Source organism: Carettochelys insculpta, chromosome 4, assembly GCF_033958435.1.
Source record: "Carettochelys insculpta isolate YL-2023 chromosome 4, ASM3395843v1, whole genome shotgun sequence".
Taxonomy (NCBI): domain Eukaryota; kingdom Metazoa; phylum Chordata; order Testudines; family Carettochelyidae; genus Carettochelys; species Carettochelys insculpta.
This window is the reverse complement of record NC_134140.1, coordinates 79751190-79772632: the sequence shown is the minus strand read 5'-3', so window position 1 is coordinate 79772632 and position 21443 is coordinate 79751190. Positions and strand designations below refer to the sequence as shown.

The 21443-nt window shown below is 40.9% G+C and overlaps 1 protein-coding gene across 1 annotated transcript in view; it reads left to right on the top strand.

Annotated features, from left to right (window-relative positions):
* The window catches only part of GUCY1A1 (guanylate cyclase 1 soluble subunit alpha 1), a 48185-nt gene extending 27323 nt beyond the window's left edge, over nt 1-20862 (top strand). Inside the window, exons 2-9 of the mRNA XM_074991887.1 lie at nt 1372-1793; nt 5573-5634; nt 7465-7523; nt 9857-10566; nt 13088-13573; nt 14143-14286; nt 16453-16607; nt 19897-20862. Of these exons, the coding sequence (XP_074847988.1) occupies nt 1539-1793; nt 5573-5634; nt 7465-7523; nt 9857-10566; nt 13088-13573; nt 14143-14286; nt 16453-16607; nt 19897-20098 (2073 nt within the window). The 5' untranslated portion in view covers nt 1372-1538 and the 3' untranslated portion in view covers nt 20099-20862. The remainder of the gene's footprint in view (nt 1-1371; nt 1794-5572; nt 5635-7464; nt 7524-9856; nt 10567-13087; nt 13574-14142; nt 14287-16452; nt 16608-19896) is intronic.
* The last annotated feature ends 581 nt before the right edge of the window (nt 20863-21443 follow it).

Here is a 21443-nt window from a genome sequence, read left to right as displayed (position 1 = left end):
CTGGATATTTATAATACATACCTTTTTAGGCTTATAGTAACTGATGATATTAACAGCTATAACTCTGTATTGTTTGAATCAGGAACGTGTCTTCTATAACATAATAAACATCATTTCCTTGCTTTTACAAAACTGAGTGCTAAATATATAATGTAGTTTTTCATGTTCTTATGTTTACAGTTTGCCTTCTAACACAGTCAGAAGTGTGTGACATCCCGCTTGTCCATATTTTCTTCAACAGAAGTCAGGCTTCTAAGATTTGTTTTGTTTGTATTTGGGGAATGTAAAAGTAGTTTGTGATAATGTCCCCCAGCAAGTATTGTAGTCATCAGTGCCCTAATTTTTCTCACTTGAAAATCAGTTAAATTTTTTATATCGACCTCAATTGTAAGAAGATCAAGATGATGATTGGACTAAATAGAATTTACTGAATCCATTGGTTCAAATGCTACTAGGATCAGATGAACCATTAATTCTTCACAGCTGAGAATCTGACATTTTCATACTGTTAATTTCTAATAAGAGGCATGGCTTGTAACTGAAGAATTTCATTCGAGCTACTTTCCAAGGGGTCCCTCTGTTTCAATGCTACATTGTTTTCAAAAAACTTTCAAAAAATGTTTTTCTTTCTTAAATCCTAATCTATTTGATACGGTGTCTAGATAAAATGCTTAAGTTGTTATATTATTCTGACTCATCATCAAGGACAGGAAGGTGACTAGCTATGTATAATTTATTGTTTCATATCCCCAGATGTGTTAAGTGAATATATTTGCAGCCTAATTAAACCACATCTTTCTTTCTTCATGGCCAGGACAGCAGCACTGAGGTGAGGGGCTGGATCTTGGCATCCATGGTTTTACATCCCAGAAGGGCAAGTGCAACCAACCCAGTTGTTTCTGCATAGGTTGTGAATGTGGTACTGTGGGTGTCAAGAGCACTGAGGGATAAATTCCAATGTTAGTAGAAACAAATTCCGCTGTACCGTTTGAGGTAGCTTTCTGGAATAAGAGTGCAATGCTTTCTGATGGCAGTTGTCAGTGTGTCTTTGTTTTATTTCAACAGAGGCCTGAGCCTTCAACATGATCATGGGTTTAGTTCAGACAAAACACGTTTCTGCATTAGCTACCAGGGTCCCAATACAACATGTGCATAACTTTAAGCACTGTTTAAACAATTGAAGATAATAAGACTAATCATGCACCTATAGTTATGAATGTACTGAAGTCTGTCTTTTGGGTCATAGCCTATGTGTTATCGTAAGACCAACATTACTGTAACTTGACATTCTCCTCACCGTAAGGAAAAATAAATTAGCATACACAACCATTCATAGTTTGAATGTATTTTTTTTCCACTTTTGTTTCGTAGGGCTATAAAGCTGCATCAGTTCCTGCAGTGAGTTATAACGACAAATAATATTCCACAAGCAATTGCCTTCATCTACTGTTCCAGCTTCTTCTACTGTTAGTCAGCAGAAGAGAATTAAACACAAAGCAAAGTACTCTTAATCTCCATAGACAGAGACAGTGTACAGCATGTTCTGTACCAAACTAAAAGATCTGAAGATCACTGGGGAATGTCCTTTTTCTTTGCTAACCCAAAGTCATGTTTCTGATGAACATGAGGAGGAATGTGCAGAACAGCCAAATAGTTCTACAGCAGCTTTACCCATCTGCAAAGAAGTTCATGAAAAAGACACTCGTGGGGACCTTCCACAGAGGAAAACCAGCAGAAGCAGAGTGTATCTGCACACGTTAGCTGAAAGCATCTGCAAACTGCTCTTTCCTGAGGTAAATGATGACCGGGTACCAATAATGATAGTTTACTAATGCATTGGAGACAAACATTCAAGGAGTGCATTTTAAATAAACACTCAAGTATATGTAAGTCTTTGAATCAAATTTGAGCTTCTTGTTCATGCTAGTGCCTTGCCTGGCTCTGTCTTTGCCTACATCTCTGCTCTCATTTCTTTATTTTCCCATGGTTGCTGGATGCAATTGTGCCACAATCCATTTTGAACCTTTGTGCCTTTTTCACCTCATCCCTTCTTCAGTGATACGCAGTACTCTTCTAAAGCCAGAATAAGCTATGTGAACCAGCACCAAACAAACGTTAGAACGCACTTCCTTGACCTGCAAGCCGATAGGTGCACTGCAGGTGGGAGTGAGACTGCCAGCCCACACAGACACTCATGCTAGCTTGTTGAAACTAGCAGTGTGAGTCTTGCACCATAGGTGGAAGCTTGGACTAGTCACCTGACTTTGGATTCAGAGGATGGGTAGGCATGGACTCAAGTGGCTAGACTGAATCACCACCCACATTCTGCAGTCCTCATAGTGCTGTAATTGGCATGCTAGCTGAAGCAGAGCTAGCACATACCTGTTTACGCAAGCTGGGAGGCATGCTTCTCACTGCAGTGAAAACATAGTCCGAGTATCTGGCTTCAGCTGCGTTCCATGGTAAAGGTGATGTCATGAGCATAGTGCTTGTTGGGACTTGGTCCTGGATGGGGATGAATGGTCAGTCATCAAGTTTGCTGTCATGAAATCTAAGTGGGAAGAAGTAAGTTTTCAATTGTTAATGTGCAGAGTATTTGTGTTAACTTGACTGGTGACATCAGCGCACATTGCTGCACATGATGGAGTGGTGTTCATTCTACTTGCATGTCTGTTTTCACAGCTCTTCCCATTCTTGTACTCTGCCTGTCAATTTCAATAGGTTCTCTTTCAGTTTCTGCCAGCTACAGTAATAAGACAGACATCCATCATGTAAAAGTCGATTGTAAATTCAGAGGACGTTAAATACTTGCAGGCAAATACATTGGCCATGGTGCCTTCTCCCAGTGGTCCCTCGACACCCATATGCTGAAATATTGTCTGACCCAAGCACTTTTTGCTTGGCTAATTTTACACTTATCACTCACTGTACAAGCACAATTGGTTCCCAAATTTCTGCTCATAGGCAAAAACTCATGAGTGACACTAAATTCCCATTAAAATACATGTAAAAGTCTCCAGTTCGTTCCAAGTGCTTGTAACTTGACATAAACCAGTTAAGTTTAGGTACTTTTCTGATGTATTTGAATAGTTTGGCACAAGAAATAGTATGTAGTATATGTATGTGGAGCAGGGATTCCCAACCTATGGATCAGTTTGCTTGAAAGCATATTTTTTTATTAGATTACCTTGTGCTGCCCTGCCTGACCCTGACGTAGGTCACCCTTTTCCAAATTGAAAACATCAAAACGAAATGCCAGATTGTGTCCCTGATCAGAGCATGTCACTTCCATTGAGGTCAGTGACATTTATGAGTAGGAATCCAGGGCACAATGTGGCCCCAAGTAACTTTTCATTAGGTGCAAGGTACAAGGGCATGTGGGTGGGTTTTCTGTTTGCTTCCTTGTTTGGATTTTTGGGTGATGGAACACATTGCTTGGAGTTGAGTGTGGAGTTGGATGGCCCTCCTCAATCTGTTCATGCTCAGGAGAGCTGACAGCTTCTCCACGTCCCTGGACAAGATGAAGGAAGGGGGTGGCTCCTTGTTCCTGGAAGGGGAGGGGCCAAAGGCAGCCAGCTCTCAGTGCCACCTGGAGCACACCAAGTCAGCCCACCTCAGCCATTAGTGTTGTCTGGAGGGTGCAGCGCTGTGCTCTAGCAGCGAAAGGCCTGAGGCTCTGGCTACCACCACTGCTGCTGCCCTTTTGAGTTGTCAGCCTTAGGGCAGTTGCTCCCTTTGCTCCCTGTCAGTGGGCCTCTTCCTGGTGATACACTCATGTGAATTACATCTTGATTAAGTGAGGTAGAACTGTTGTTCACTTCTGGTTTTATTTGAAAACCAAACTGTTTTCTTTATATTTGTTTTTTCTGGCAGCGTATCCTTCTTTCCTGGACGCAAACAACATGGAAACTACAGTGTAACTAATACATTTTCCAAGGGGCTGGACAGGCTAGACCACAGAGAGTCTGGTCACAGGGACCGTGAGAGTATAGCATTCTCCCTGACAATTTTTGGTGCTGGACCACAGAGGTGTGTGGGTTCTGAGCAGTGCTCAGGCATGGCCAATAGATCCAGTCACAAGGCAGATTCGCTGGTCCAGCGCCATATAAAATGCATGTGTGCGAGAGCTGTGGCCTGTGTTCCAGGCTGGAGTAGGAACTGAAGAGTGGATATGCATGTGTGGACTGGAGAGACTCTCTCCTCTGGGCACCCTATCTGGCTATTTCACCAAGTCTTTTTACCTGGCACTTTAAGTAACCAGCCTGTCACTTTTAGGATGCTTTTTTTCTTTTTTTTTTTGTAAATGGGCAGTCATGTTGGGTTTATGGGAATTCCTGTATTCAAAACTATTGTTTCCTCAGGAACATATTTTTATCATCACAAAAATGGGTGGAGAGGTTATTTGAGGCACTGGTTGGTGGTTATTTTGGAAACTATATTTTTTTCACCTTGACCCCATCAGAGTTGCATCCTAAAATTGCCAGGAAAACCACCACAGCACCTGACAGCCGTGGAAATGCCACTGCTTTACAAAAAGCATTATTTTTTTGTCCCGTGTGGGGTGTATAATCAGGTTTTTAGGAGAAGTTTAATGCAATATGAAAGCATTATTTTCTTGTAAGGATAGCCTCACTTGTTAGAGCAGTTTTGATCTGTGGTGTTTAGTCTGTTCATTTTTAATTTACAGCAATAGAAAATTGAGCTGATTATGTCAAAAACTACATTTTAGAAGCAGTGTTTTCCTTATTAGCATCTAGCAACATGGAAATAAAGGCACATCAACATATTTAGAATACAGGACCATAGGGTCACACTTGCAGAGAATTTAGTTAGAGTTATTGAAACTCAACATACCAACATAAACTAAGTTCAGAAGATTTATATTTTATGCTTTTCTAATTATTTGCATTCTTTGAAAGGAGGTTATTAATTCTTAAAAACAAATGAAGCCCTCTTTATGACATAATTCTTTTCATTACATTTTTGTTGGGATCCCCTATGAGACGAGACCTTCTCTTCTCAGCCTATCCAGTACACTTAATCCATTGCTCTGGGACCCAAAATACTCAGTTCAGCTCCAGATTTTGTCGCTGAGGTTCCTATATTTGGCATAATAGCAAGTATAGGAACAATATGCAGAGTTGATCTGACTCAAACATGGGGTATGAGGAGCGTATGCAGGGTAAATCACAACACCAAAGTTGCACAAAAACACTGTCCCTTCACATACACGTCATTAAGTTTACTATGGATCACATGACACAGTTTTGGAATGGCTTGATTATTTTGCAGGAAGCATTACCAATGAATAATGTTCTGTCCCTGCCCTTGTACATGTTCAACTTATTCTTTACCTTGTGTCTACATTCCTAGTGAATAGTTCCCTGGGCATTCTCCCTCTTGTCTTAGCTACCTCAGACATTCTGTTTTTAACATTATGATTTGTTTATCTCCCTTATTCTGGCATCCAAGAAATGAAACCTCACCCAAGGCGTTAATTACTCAGGCCAGGCCACAGCTACAGTTTTAAGCAACTGATATTTTCATTAACTTATCTTTTTTTCATTTTCAGTTTGAAAAGTTACATCTTGCACTTCAGAGAATATTAGCAAACAACAACATAAAAGAAAGCAGGTATGATTAATGTGTGTGAAAATGATGCTTGGTAAAGGACAGCAGAAAGGAGTGGTTAGTGAAGGTGGCTGGGAATGAGGATTCCTGAGATCTGTTTTTTAGTTCCACTACTGACTAGATGTCTGGCCTTCTTCATGTCACTTAATTTCTCTGTGCAGCAATTTACAAATACTTGCAGAAGTGTTGTGATTTAATTAGCTAATGAGATAATTTATCATTGGTTCAGAGACAAGTAGGGTATGGAGGAGTTTTTATAGGAGCCCAACTAGCAAAGACTGCAGAAGATATGTAATGTCAGTGGGGTGCAGATGTTTGGGTTCTGGCTGAAGTCAGAGGGTAGCAGAACTTGGGCTCTAGCTTGAGCCTAAATGTCTATACTGCAGTTAAACAGCCCCTAGTTCAGCTCAGCTGGCACAAGTCAGTTTAACTGCAGAGTAGATACGCGTTTCGTTAGTCGATGGGACCTAACCATGCTCAGCATCTCTGAAAGATGAAGCACCTCAACGTATCTCAAGTTGAGTATTCAAAACGCGAAGACCCCTGAAGCAGTGGATATTTTTGAAAATGTTAGCCTAGCTATGTGCTGTTTGTATGTGCAGGGGAAAACAATACTGAGTTAGGCAAAAAATGTTACTGCCAATAATATACAATTATTATGTAGCACATAAGTAATATTTTAAAATGTAAAAGCTTTGCAAATATTGTCTGGTCCAAACTTAACTCATCGGATAGTATAAGTTAGTTGCTGCTGCTCCCAGGGTCATCAATGGGCATTGGTTGTTTTTTTTATCTTTAACTCTATATTCCATTTAGAATATTTGTTGGAAAGAAGAAAATAAAAATTATTCATAATCCAGATGATGATTAAAAAATGTAGACACCGTTACTAGAGTGATACATATTTGCAGACATTTCAGGTAAAAAAAATCAGAATAAGGAACAGTATATATACAGTGTTTTCAAGAAGTATTGGTTATGTCAAGGTAAGGATATTCCTTAGTTTATCCCAAAGTTTGTAATTATTTACCTCTCTAGTCGGTGAATCATAATTACTTTAGGAGAATTCATTGAGTCTAATTCTCGCATCTTCTGCAAATCTGGAGTGATTTGAATGAACCAACTAATTTTGAGATCCGCAGCATTACTCCTGGTATTTACCAGTAAAATTTTCTGACAAGCATTTGTAATCTAAATTAATTCAGAGAACTGCATAATTTCAATAAATGCCTGATTATGTTATGAAGTATGGAATACAAGTAAGTCAAATATAAGCGCAGATGCTGAAGTCAATGGCCACGTCTACATGGCAGGCTGTTGCTGGCAGGGTCATGCAAATGAGGGCAATCGACAATCCAAATGAGGCACTGATTTACAAGTCATGTGTCTCATTTGCATACTTGCATGTGATTGCTGTCCCAGCAGAGGCTTTGGTCACCCCAAAACATGTAGATGGGGTTCTGTCAACCAAAACCCCCCTTGGTGACAGCCTCTTATTCCTGATAAAAATGACCCTGCTGGCAGCAGCACGCCATGTATACTTGGCCAATGAAAATGTCAATCCATAGCATTTGACCTATATTTTTATGAGACCACCTACAATGGTAATTTATCACAAGTTTACAGGGTAATGCCATATTGTACCAAGGCCCAATTCTTATTAAGTGAAAAAGTGCATATTTCTCAACAGAGCCAATCATTGCACAGCAAGCATGGGAAACATATTTTATGTTAGTTTCCTAGTATTTTTTTCCTTAAAATGTGATCGTCATTAAGTATTACTGTTGATTTTACAGATTTTTTTTAAAACATGCATTTTTATGCACTTTGTAGGAAATATGGGGAGAGAGAAGATTTTGAAAAAATAGTCACCGATCACGCAAACGCAACAGGTAATATGAACGCCATTAAATAGCAGAGTATTCACTAGTATTGGCTTACACACCAAGGCTTGAACTGGGGACTAAATGCTAAAACAGTGGTGTCCAAAACAAAATTTAGCAATTACCACAGCACCCCCACCCCAGCTAGCGAGCCAGGCACCCTACCTCTCCCGCACGCCTAGCCAGGCATCTCTCTCCTGTACAGACTGCTGGTGACTCACTGGAGTCGTGAACCCTGCCGCCCTGAGCTCCCACAAGCCACACTGCCCTGAGCTGTGCTGCTTCAAGCCACAGGAAGATCCACTTCCAGCACTTCTGACATGCACTTGTCCCATCAAATGGTGGGTCACATGCATGGAGGGGCAGAGAGTGCTCCACGTGTTCGGCTCTGACAAGCCACTTCACCACACTGTGCTGTCCAGTTCACCACATGTGGCAAATGGAGAGAGTATCAGACGTCGTGGTGCTAAAAATCTAAAAGCATGAGCAGGTGCAACTTGAGATAAGAGAGAGGGAGCTCTGTGTGTAGTGCTGTTACAGACTATATAGAGTGGAACATGTTACACATACTCACTCATGGGTTACAGATATGAAATCCAGATTTGTTTTCGCCTCTGCTCTAACAAACTACCAGCCTGCTGTAGTTTGGGGAGAACGGATCAAGTTTGTTCTAAAATATGAAACTCATAAGAGTGGTTATATTGCGTGCAGCTGTTTGAGTACTCACTGGCATGGTGTCCCTTGCTGGTCTATCCAGGAATTAGCTCTTCCAGCCCTTTAGGTCCCCATTTAGGCCAGCGTCTCACCCTCAGTTACTTGTCTTCGCCACCATTTCAAGCCCATTGGCCCTCCCAACCCTCGGTGCCTCTTCTTCGTGGTACTGGCCCATGACAGTTCCCACACAGTCTCAGGTCTTCCCTTCCCAGGAAACCCCATCCTTTTATAGCTGCCTTTCCTGAGTGGCCCATTGCCAATCATCATCATCGAGTCCTTGCCTCAGGGGCAACATACAACATGAAATAGCCACCCATTGTTGGCAAGGTGGTGTGGACCTGCAGTCTTCTTTTGTCCTGGCAGTCTCTCTGCAGCCCTAGTACTCCTTAGGCCTTGGAAGCAAGGCCTCAGACTGGGAGTTTGCCTGGCCAGAGCTCCCCAGCTCTGCCTGCCCTTCTCCAGCACTGCTCTGTCTCTGGTACCTTCTCTAGCTTCCCAGGCAGCCAGATTCTTCCTGCTCCACAGCTGGAACATAAGTGCCTCCCTGAATTTAGCAGCCCTTTATATCAGTGCATCTGGGCCCTGATTGGCTGCTACCTGCCCAAACTTGACTGGCCCTCTCCCAGGGCTAGGTTTAACCCCTGTTTTACCAGAATGAGGTGACCTTCCTGGTATATTGCCTCAGACTAATCCTTCAATACTGGCCAGTGTCAGATGCTTCTGAGGGAGCAAACAAAACAGGGTAATTCAGTCAAGTGATCTGTCTCCTGTCATCCCATTCCAGCTTCTAGCAGTCACAGATTTATGAATACTCAGAGCATTGGTTTGCTTCTCTGACCATCTTGGCTAATGGCCATTAGTGGACCTATCCGCCCTGAACTTATCTAATTCTTTTTTTAACCCAGATGTACTTTTGGCATCTCTTGGCAATGAGGTCTGCAGCTTGACTATGGGTTGTGTGAAGAAGTACTTCTGTTTATTTGCCAGAGTGTTAATTTCATTGGGTGACCTCTGTTACTTGTGTTATGTTGAGTGGTAAATAACACTCCCATATTTACTTTGTCTACACCATTCCTGATTATATAGATCTCTGCCATATTCCCTTTTCTCATCTCTTTGCTAACTTGAACAGTCCATGTCTTATTTTAAGCTGTGTCATATGGCACTAGCATTTTGACCTAGAGGAAAGTCCTGTGCCAAAATATGTTTTAGTTCTTCAAGCCAAGAATGCACCAGTCAAAATTGTCTCTTCCTACATCTCTGGAGGGAAGATGGTGTCTTGTATCTTTCAATAGCAAGCCCTACTAATTTATTAGGAATTACATTGGCAAAGTTTTGAGGAGCCTTTGTTTATACCACCACAGCCTTTGGACAGAAGATGTTTTAAGACCAAACCCTTGTTCAGCAATGGAAGTTATACCAAGAGAAAACAAGAAGTTGCTTTGAAAGTTTTATCCCCACTCTGCTTGCCAGTCACAGAACATTATGACTTAATTAAGTTACTTCTAACCTAGAATGGCTTTTGAGGGCTGCATTGGCTGGAATGCTAGAGGTGTGTGGGTTAGTGTTGTGGGGAAAATTGGGTAGAAACTTAGTCATTTGATTGAAATATGGTTCTACATTTGTAGGTGTTCCAGTTGATACTGTAAAGGAATCTCTTGGTGAAGAGCTATTCAAAATATGTTATGAAGAGGATGAACACATCTTGCGAGTTGTTGGAGGAACCCTTAAGGACTTCTTGAACAGTTTCAGTACCCTTCTGAAACAGAGTGGCCATTGCCAAGAAGCAGACAAAAAGGGCAGACTTGAGGAAGCCTCCATATTATGCCTGGAAAAAGATCAAGACTACTTAAACGTGTATTATTTCTTTCCCAAGAAAATAACTAGTTTCATTCTGCCTGGCATTATTAAAGCAGCAGCTCATGTTTTGTATGATACTGAAGTGGAAGTGATGCTGATGCCCCCCTGCTTTCGTAATGACTGCACAGAATTTATTAACCAGCCATATTTGTTGTACTCCGTACTAGTCAAAAGCACAAGACCTTGCTTATCTCCATGTAAACCACAGTCCTCTGTTGTGATTTCTGCCAATCTGTTCTGTAAGACTTTCCCATTTCACGTCATGTTCGACAAGGAGATGGCCGTTCTTCAAGTTGGCAATGGGATAAGGAGACTTTTGAACAGGAGAGACTTTCTAGCAAATCCTAACTTTGAGGAGTACTTTGAAATTCTTAGGCCTAGAATAAACAGCACATTTAGTGGAATCATGACAATGCTCAATATGCAGTTTACTGTACGAGTGAGGAGGTGGGACAATGCTGTTAAGAAGTCATCAAGGGTAAGAACTGATTATTTCTGTGAAGCATTTATTTGATTTGCTTTTCATTATAAGGGGTAAGGTTATAAATTAATAGCCACTATAATGAAGATATCGCCTGTAATCTTAGATTTTTCTACCTTCCAATGCAAATACAACAAAATAATGGTTTTCTAGCCTTGATTTTCTCCACAAAACAGGGAACTAGACTTTCACCTCTACTTACATGCAGAAGGTTGTGTAACAAAATGTGTGCTGAATCCCAGAGCTTTTATTTGTTCAAAACTCTTTGACTTCCCTGGGCGTGTCATCTGAGTAAGGGCTGAAACAGTCGGTTCTCTGTTTTTGTTAAGAAAATGTATCGGTTGCTTGTTGAGATGAAGAGTAAAGCCAAGGAAGCACTGTCCCTTTGGAGACAGACACATTAGCTTAGTGACAGCGCATCTGCAGAACAGAGGCAGTGACAGTGCAGACTTTACCATAGTGCTCTGCAAATCTGCCTGATCCCTGATCTGGAGGGTATGAGAGAATAGTTTGCTCTTCAGATTCAGTCAGCTTCTGACAGTGCCGTCATGGATGCCAGTTAGTTCCATCTGTTGATTAATTGATTTTTTTAGTTCCATGGACAATGGGTTGCCGGCAAACAGGCTGAGGCACTGTTACTCAGATAGTAGCTTTTGATCATCATTGGCTTCTGCTCAGTTCAAACCCCATTAATCATTCAGCCTCACCCTCCAAGAAGCTTATATTAAATGTTTTAGTCAATGCTTATCTTAAAATGGGGAAGATGAGAGTGCTGCTTTAGTTAGTCTAAATTCCATTTCTCTTACTGATTGCTGAAGTGCAGCAATAGAGAGAATCTTAAACAGTGATGTCCAATAGGCTTTCTAAGATTGCCACACTTGGCCATGGCCACATAGCCTCTCCTTTCATAAGGGCTATGCTAATGTGGCACTGCCATGAATATGCAATGCTTCATTAACATAATGGCAGCTGCGCACGCTTCAAAACTGCCGGTTTCGAAATGCACGCCTCCCCTGTAGTCAGGGGCCTTTCAAAACAGCCCCATGATTTTGAAAGCCACTTCTTCCCATTCATGACAGCACCTCATTAGCATATTCCAACCTGCCACATTACCATAGCACTTCCAAAAGGACGGGCTAGTGTGGCCACAGCTTTGTGGTTGTCATCTTCCCATATTTGCCACATTATATTGTACATAATTTTATAGAGCTAGGCACTCCCAACACTGAGAGGGGAGGGATGGCTCAGTGGTTTGAGCATTGGCCTGCTAAACCTAGGGTTGTGAGCCTAATCCTTGAGGGGCGCATTTAGGGTTCTGGGGCAAATAGGTTTTAAAAAAATCCATCAGGGAGGGTGCTTAGTCTTGCCAAGAGGGCAGGGGACTGGACTTGCTGACCTCCCAGGGTCTCTCCAGTTCTGTGAATGTTTGTAAATGTTTTAACCCACTCCTCTGCTCTAAATAAATGCCCTTCTCCTCCCACCAAGCCTGGCTCCCCTGCCATTCTAATTCAATGCTGGCAACTCACCAGGACTGCCGCCACATGCTTTTCCTTCCAAGCGATGTGTCATGTGTGCAGAGCAGGCAGACAGCAGTCCCTGTGAGCCGCTCTCAGGAGGAGCCACATTTAAAGGCTCCAAGAAATTCATCCAGCTTGAGAGCCATTGATTGACCACCCCCATATTCGCCACAGTGCAGTGTCCTATTCTCCACGTCTGGTGAGTGGTGAATGTATTGGGCACTCCAATCGAGAAGTTTTTAAGAGATGACAGATTTCAAGTGTGTGTATTCATTTGTGCCTGAAAAAAGTTACATTTGCCTTTGCAGGTCATACACGTGCAAGCATCCATTTACAAGGAGCATAGGTTGACTGCTCCTTGAAAATTTGGCCTATAAAAACAACGTTAATGAGAGCTATGCAGTATCTTTGCATATTAAGTGAGAAAGTAAACAAAATAAATAATTAATGCAAAACATTTTCCTTTCTTTAGTGGATAATTAAAACATAATGCACGTGTTACTTATGCCTATTTATTTTAAAACTGTGCTAGTTTGTGAAGTTCTGCTGTTGAAAGAGCAGTGAATTCCCTCTCATCTTCCTTCAGACAAACATAAATAAGTTGGTGCATTGAAACAGATAATATAGTTGTTGTCGCAAATTTATAGATTACTGATCAACAAATGCAGACCAAAAAATGCACAGAATTATGCTGTTGGCTATTGTTTTCTCCCCAGTATAACTTGATACCACATAACAAATAGGCATTGATCCCACAGGTATTGGTTTTACTCTGGCAACTAGGAGTCCAACAGTAGGTTTGGTAATTGATTGGGTCCACTGTATGGCTTTAAGGGGGCTATAGCACAGCATCCTATGTTTCCCTTTTAATTAGTTTTAAAAAATGCAAGGCCACAGGACAAAACTGTTTCTTGTGTGATACAGCACGTCTGCTCTGATTCTTCCTTTTCTTTAAATATTGTCAAAGCTATGGATGACTCGTCTGTCTTTTATTGTTTCAGGTAATGGATCTTAAAGGCCAAATGATCTATATTTTAGAATCTGGTGCTGTCTTGTTCCTGGGATCTCCTTGTGTGGATCGATTAGAAGATTTTACAGGACGTGGATTATATCTTTCTGATATTCCAATTCATAATGCACTGAGGGATGTTGTTTTGATAGGAGAACAAGCCAGAGCTCAAGATGGACTAAAGAAGAGATTAGGAAAGCTTAAAGCTACCCTTGAGCAAGCCCACCAAGCTCTGGAAGAGGAGAAGAAGAAGACAGTAGATCTTTTGTGCTCAATTTTTCCTGGTGAGGTTGCTCAGCAGCTGTGGCAGGGACAAGTTGTTCAAGCCAAGAAATTTAGTAATGTCACAATGCTTTTCTCTGACATTGTAGGATTCACTGCCATCTGTGCCCAGTGTTCACCTATGCAGGTTATCACCATGCTTAATGAGCTCTATACTCGCTTTGATTACCAGTGCGGAGAGCTAGATGTCTACAAGGTAGAGAATTTATTGCATTTCTGTGGCAGTCTTGGGGGTCGGAGGAGGAGGGAGGTGTAAGGGAAAAGGAGACTAACCTGGCTTAGAGAATAATAGGAGTTGAAAAAATTATTTTGACACAGACCTTAACTACAATAGTTTGACAGGTCACCGAATGAAACCGTCAGCTGATTGTGCAACCATGTGGGAAACTTGCTGAAAGTTTGAGGCGATAGGCTACATTTCTGCTCTCAGGTACACTGGTGTGAATCTGAGGCAAGCGTTTGATCAAAGTCTGTGCCTGAGCCCCACAGGAAGAGAGAAGTACTGTGGCATCATAAAAGCAATTGCCATCACCAGTGCAAGGCAGTCTTTGCAATTGCTCTTTTCAGGACTTGACCCAATTACCTTTTCAGGACTCAGTCTTTCCTCAGATACAATTCCATTTGCATCCAGTGGGAGTTTTTTCTGAGTAAGAACTGCAGGACAGGGCCCACTGAGAGCAGTTAAAACCATGCCACATTTGTTTGCTTGTTTGTTTTTAATCTCAGACTGCATAGACAGTAAGAGAGACTGATGTGTATGTTTAGGTGGAGACAATTGGAGATGCTTATTGCGTGGCTGGGGGTTTACACAAAGAAAGTGAGACACATGCTGTTCAAATAGCACTGATGGCCCTGAAGATGATGGAACTGTCAGATGAGGTGATGTCTCCCCATGGAGAGCCTATCAAGGTCAGGCAAATATATTAGAAATATACTCATGTATAGATTTTTATTTCTGGGGTGGAAAGGTGTATTGTTTTTTATGGATGAACTGCACTGTGTGCATAATGTTTAATAATCAGGAGTAAACAAGAAGACTGTGAGAATGATCTGGCAAGAGGACTGGTGTTTCATGCTTCTGGGCATTAGGGTTCTGTAAGGAAGAAAGAGGAAACCAAAAAGCTAAAACTCCGTTAGGAGTATTGAACTTTCCTGAAATCAGTTGCAGAACTTTACTATCTTGTTTTTCAGTATTTCAGCATCAACGTAGCTGCCAGGGATGTGCAATATTCTGCTGTGTTACTTTAGTTAGGGCACTAAGCCTCTCTTTCTTTCAAATGGAGGCAGAAAAAATTACTTTTGGAATGGTCTGGACAGCAGTAATTCTGATCACAAGAATATATAAAATGTGATAGATTTTTCCATCCTGGTTTTCTGTTAAACCATTAAAATCTGCTTGAGCCAAACTTCAGTCATCTATAGCATGAGTGAGCAAAATCAGGCCCCACTTTTTGTCCTCCCAATTAGGTGGGCTCATGCAACCTGTCCAGTGCAACCCAAACTAATGGAAATTTCAGTTATGTTCACGTGGAAAAAAAAACCAAGCCTTTTGGCACGTGTAAGAAAATATGCCTGTAGAATGTAAAAACTTAATTAATCAGTATATAAATGTGAGTATGCAGATGTAAAAACAGCAACATATTTCAACATTTTAATGAGGTGGATGAGCCTGAGACCCAGCAGCCACTCATGCTGCTCCACCTGAGAGAGCCTGCCCCCAACCACTTCGCACATCCCTGATTTATGGTGTGTTTACAACATGAGGCCCTGATGCAACAAAGCATGTACTTAATTTTAGGAGTGGGTTTATATCTTTTTTAAAATGGCAAGCATGTGAACAAATTTACTCCTGCTCATGTTTGCATTAAACGGTCCTGTCAAGTAAATATTTTACTGGTTTCATCAAGACGCACTTAATGTAGCAGTAATCCAAAATAGATATGTCAGTGGAAGTCTTTCTGTTGAATTCTATGGGCTTTGGATTGGATCCTGTTTTTATGATGCCTATAAGCCTCCAAGACCTCTATCAATTTTTTTGAATATATTTCCTTGCTTCTTATTTGTTTGTTTTCAAATTCAGTCAGTATTTTGAGATGGTTACATGCTGCACATTTTATCGGAGAGAATGCTGTGTTATTAGAAACATAACCCATTGTTTCTTATAGTCACAATATATAAAGAAATTAAAACATAATTAGGAAGATGCTGGCAACTTGACAATATCTCATGAAGAAGTGTTAAATTCTCTTCACAATTGCTGCTGTCAGAGTTTAGGATGAGAGACCCTATGACAGCCACGATACAGCCAAACCCAAAGATACAACTGCATTTGCTCCCATGCCCTCAAACAGAGGCAAACATCACTGTTTTGGAGAGATCTTATCTTTAGTGTGAGAGAATAGTTCACACGAGTGCTTTAAAGGGAGAACAAATAAAACAGAAGGAACACAATAAGCAACATCAGATAAGCAAAATATACAAACCCTAATCCTAATCACAGAAGAGACTCCTTCATACTCCAGAAAATCTTTGCACTCAATAGCCTGCTTGTTTAATCATTTATTCAACAACCATACTTTAGAACCAGCCTCTGTTCTAGGTAAGCCCATCTCTACCCCTGGAATGATGTCATGCATGTGTTGTTTCCTTCTTTAGAGCTCCGCCTCTAACCTCAAGACAAACTCCAATGCTTCTGACATTTATTTAATCATGTCACTAGTCCATCTTTCCGCTATATAACTCCCCTTCCCTGCAAACACCCTAGAAGGTAAACAGAGCTATGGTGACTCCTTTTGTCCTTTCCAGATTAACTTAGGGTAGTAGAGACCAACTGAATCACAGTTATGAATGTCTGTGTAATATTTATGGGCAGTAAAATTAAGCAGTTTAATCTGACCCTTAGCAGATTTACTTCTCACTAATGAAAATTGAATGCACGTATCTAAAAGAAATGACCACCACCAAATTCATACCTTCTAATCATTCATTCAAATTAAGGATGAGCCAATAAAGTGAATTAATTTAGTACATTAAACTATTTTAGCTAACAATTACTCTTGTATATTTTATTTAAAGATGCGTATTGGCCTCCATTCTGGGTCTGTCTTTGCTGGAGTTGTTGGGGTTAAAATGCCACGTTATTGTCTCTTTGGAAACAATGTAACCCTTGCCAACAAGTTTGAGTCTTGCAGCATACCTAGGAAAATAAACGTCAGTCCAACAACTTACAGGTACAGTAATTTACAACTTATACTTTAAAAAAAAATCTAAAACCAGTGACTGTTTCTTTAATAATTTCATAATAGTTTCTTTCATTTTTTCCCAACATATTACTTGCTTTCCTATTTTATCCATTGACCTTACTCCTCACAATTGTACCTTGATTATTGGTAGTCAACAGCTGGACAGCAGCAAGTCTTGGAGTGAGGCTGAGTACCTACAGTAAACTCTTTGGTCTCTGGCATATACGGGACCAGGAGGTTGCTGGATAAGCAGATATTCTGGATAATCGAGAGGACTCACGCTGGGTGGGAGCGCAGAGGAGCCTGCTGGCTGCACCCATGCACAGCGTGAAGGGACACAGGGACACAGAAAGAGTTTGTATCTGTCAGCCTTGGGGGCCGCTGGGGCAGAAGGGCAGGTCTCAGGCAAGCGGCAGCCAGGAGAGCAAATACGAGTGGCTCCTCCAAGGGAACCACGCACCTCTGAGTTGTGGGGCCTGCATTCAGGGCTGCTCAGATATGCTGGGCTGCCACAGAGGGCATGGGGATGGCTGAGGCAGCCTGTCCCTTCCTGCAGCTGCTGCTGGTCCATGCTCCTGGGAGCTGTGCCAGCTCTGGACACACTGAGGAGACTGCCCTGCTGTGTGGGCCCCCAGCCAACAGCAGGCAAATGGGTTCTTGCATTCACTGCCCCACTGTCACCCTCCCAGCAACTGCATTGCCCCACATGCATGTGCCTGGGGCCCTACTCCTGGACCCTCATGTCCTGGCCCTTCTTCCCGATTGCCCAAAGTGCTAGCACCAGGAAGCATGCCACTGTGATCCACAACAGCCGTACATGGGGACCCCCTGTGATTTTCAGTGGAGCTAAGAACCTAACTCATATAGGCGCCTTTGAAAATAACAAGTGAACATTTGGTAGGGTATCAAGTCTTGAAATTTCCTTTATTAAGGCAGATAACAGAAGATTGTAGCAAAGGAATTCTAGTGATGTGGTATATTCAAATATTCTTGGCCCCAGTTCAATCTAATTTTCGACCTTAGTATGAAACCTAGACTATTCAATTCCTCTTAGTGATCTTCTAGTAATGGACAAATATGAGGTGCCCATACTAATTTAGGTCTGCCAGTAGTCCTTGATACCATTGACCCCTAAGTATTGTTGACAGTTCAGTGGGCGTTGCTGACGAAACACCAAGTTGCACTTAATGTTGCTCTGCTGTTTTCTGCCAGAGAGGACCCAGGAGAAGGGTTATAGGAGATTGTTCAGTCAGCCAGATAGAGGGTTTTCCCTTGTGAGATACAGGAGAGTTCTATTCTGTCACCCTTCCCATTGAATGTATGTGTGAGGCCATGAGGGGAGATGATAAGATTTGTTTGAATTTGTTGGTGATACACAGCTGTGTCTCTTTTGCACATCCTCCGGTTGATATAATCTCTTGGCTTCTCCGGAATCTGGCCAAGATCGTGGCTTGGATAAGAGTGTGCTGGTTGAAAAAATTAACTCAGATGAAAATGGAGGGGATGTTGTTGGGTGGGGAGGAAATCAGAGCCTGGTGAGAAGTGATATTTATTCCTTCTATGAGGGTGATATCCTGCCTTGTTTTTCTCCTGTAGAGATCTATTCAATCCACAGTTTCTTCAGTGTCAGCATAACTTTGGTGACCAAGAATGCTTTTTTCTCCCTGTAAATATATGGTATAGAAGTTGTGAGGATGTAGTTACATAGCAGACGTAGTCCTCAATACCATTATTCATGTCTTTGTCACTAGTAGGTCAGAGTATTGCATTATATACTTGACATAGTCTGAAACCTGAAGACCACTGGAAACTTTGGTCGTGCAGATTACATCTTCTTGCTTTCCTAGCAGTGGCTTTTATACACAGACTGTATTTCACTTGTGCTTTGGAGCCTGTGCTTCGCTTCCATTTCATTTCTGTGTTCAATTCAAAGTGCCTGTTTTGATCTATAGATTCCTTTATGAGGTGGACCCTGGGAAACCAAATCTACATTTTTTGTCATGTTTTTATCTGGTAGTTGAGATCAGCTAGAATGTTTAAGCTGATAGTTCCTTGATTTATACCTCACAGAGAAGTATGTAGTGTTGTTGAATCTAAGTATTACTACTACTACTATCAGTTGCGTTTCTTCCTGACGTGTTAGGAGTTGCTTGCTCAACAGTATTTCAAGATGTTTCATATGGAAATATGACATGTCTGTTTTGAGGGATCTCAGACGTGTAGTTGTGTCAGCCTGTATCTTCACAAAACAAAGCAAGCAGTCCAGTAACACCTTAAAAACTAACAATTTTATTTATTAGTTAATGAGCTTTCATGGGAAAGACCCACTTCTTCAGATTCTGAAGTGAGTTTTTCCCATGAAAGCTGTTTTAAGGATGCATTTATGGCATTAAAGCAACATAAACTTGTATCTCAGGGCTGAGGGAACTCTGGTTTACAGGCTGCATGAAATTCATCAGGGTTAGCTACTGGCAGGCCACCACATGGTTTGTTTACCAGCACATCCACTGACACTCCCTGTAGCTCCCAGAGGCTGCAGTTCGCTGTTCCTGGCATAGGCTAGGCCACCACTTCCTGCATCTCTCATTGGTCAGGAACAGTGAACTGTGACCACTGGGAGCTGCAGGGACTTTTCCAGTGGGTGCTCAGGTAAACATCCTATCTGGAGACCTGCCAGTGGCTGACTCTGACAAACCATGTGTGGCCAGTGCACCAGAGCAGCCCCATATCTACATATCCCTTGTAATGGGATTGCTATTAAGTGTTTTGAATTTCACATATTCACTGTCAGCAATTATCTCTAAAATGTCAAAATACACTTTCAGTTTGTAATTCAGGTGTCATAGGGGAAGTTTGTGTAAATAAGGTAAAGATTTTATTTAGTATTAGATCTACATATTTCACTTGACAAACCCTTCAATATCTAGTGTCAGGTATATGCAATAATTTCATGTATTACTTAATGCTAAATATTATCTTGAAATGTTAATAAGAAATCTGTCATGTACATTCAGAACAAGGAGAAATACAAACACACCCTGTATGGCTGAAAAAGGGAGAAACTATGTCCCTGAGCATCTCAGGTACCAGTATGTCAGTCAGTGAGCAAAGAGGATGCCAAATATGCAAGACAATCTATCCTGTTTTAAAATAATAGATAAATACTGGAATAAATTCTGCTCTAATTTACAAGACATGTAAAAGTGCTAGAATGCTGTCACTAGCAGTAGTACTGTTTGATTTCATATTTAACCAAATCATTTTAATTGTCTTGTAGGCTGCTAAAAGAATATCCAGATTTTGTGTTCACCCCTCGTTCAAGGGAAGAACTTCCTCCCAACTTTCCCAGTGACATTCCTGGTATTTGTTACTTCCTCGATGCTTATCTTCAAGGAATGAAGTCAAAGCCCTGGTTTCAAAAGAGAGATTTTGAAGATGGAAATGCAAATTTCTTGGGCAAGGCAACAGGAGTAGACTAAAATGTACAGTTGTACATTTACAAAATAATTTTTATAAATATTTTAATTTTTGTACAAATTGAGAGTTGTTTAAACATGTATGAAAGATGAAAGCACTTTAGATTGTTAATATCTGAAAGCCAGTATTATAATTTCAGGAAGTATGTCAGATACTGTTTTTTATTTTTACTTTCCGCAAGATATATAGTCACTAAAGTTATATTTCAACTTTACTGTTTAAAAGGCTGTTTGAGTATTTTTCCCCTGTGGTAATCTGTGCTACATAACCATTTCAACTCTCTCTTACTGAAAATTCTAAACATGTTGTATGTGAAAATGTATCAAAAATGTTGTGTATCAGTGATGCTCTCACATACAGTGTGGTGTGCTGGTGCATACCAATGGGTATTAAAATGCAGTTTTCTTAGTCGCTCAATAAGAAAAAGTAAATAGACATTACTATAACAACTCCTTCCATTGTTTCAGTGCATCTTTGGGCCCAGTCCAATAAGGCTTTGCCCACCTCCTAGTGGGAGTTGAAGGCACACAGCACCTGGATGGATCAGGTTGTTGTAGTTAATGCCTCTGTGTGTGTGTGTGTGTGTGTGTGTGTGTGTGTGTGTACACATACTGGCATTAACTACAACCACCTTATATATATATATATATATATATTATGTAAGCAGAGTATGCTGCTTACTGTTGCCTGCACTTTGTTTTCTTTGTTCAGAAAATAATATTTATATGATATTCAAATATTTTATAAGCACACACTAAAGCCTCTGTAATCAAACAAGATTTGAGTTCTTGGAGTTTTTAAATGGTATTTTAAATTTTTTCCCCTGATACTGTGTATCATAGCAATAAATATGTTCTTTTAGTTGGCATTTAATTTTAAACTGTTTTAAAAGAGGTGTAGCAGCAGTACATAATATAGAGTGTTTACACAGAAAGGAAATTCCAACCAGAGTATATAGTATGTAAGACAAAAACATAGCACTTTGAACACATGAGCTTAGACTTCAGTTAGAAATGATGTATAGGCTGGATGGAATCTGAAATATGTACAGGTCACTCACTATAAAATGTAATACTGATAGCTAAAGGTAGAAGACAACTGCTGTAAAATCTATGAGTAGAAACCTGCTGCCTTAATATTGCTAACACACGCATTTTACAGGTAAACCAGAAGGTTCTTTAACTTTTGAGACTTGAGTTCAGGATTCCATTGCTACTGCAAGTTAATAACCTGCACAGTCACCTCCTGAGACACACAACTTGGCCCCTATAGAAGATTGTGACTTGCATGCTTTACACTGACTGAGGGTATTTGCGATAACATCAGTTCCTGGCAAGAGAGACGTTG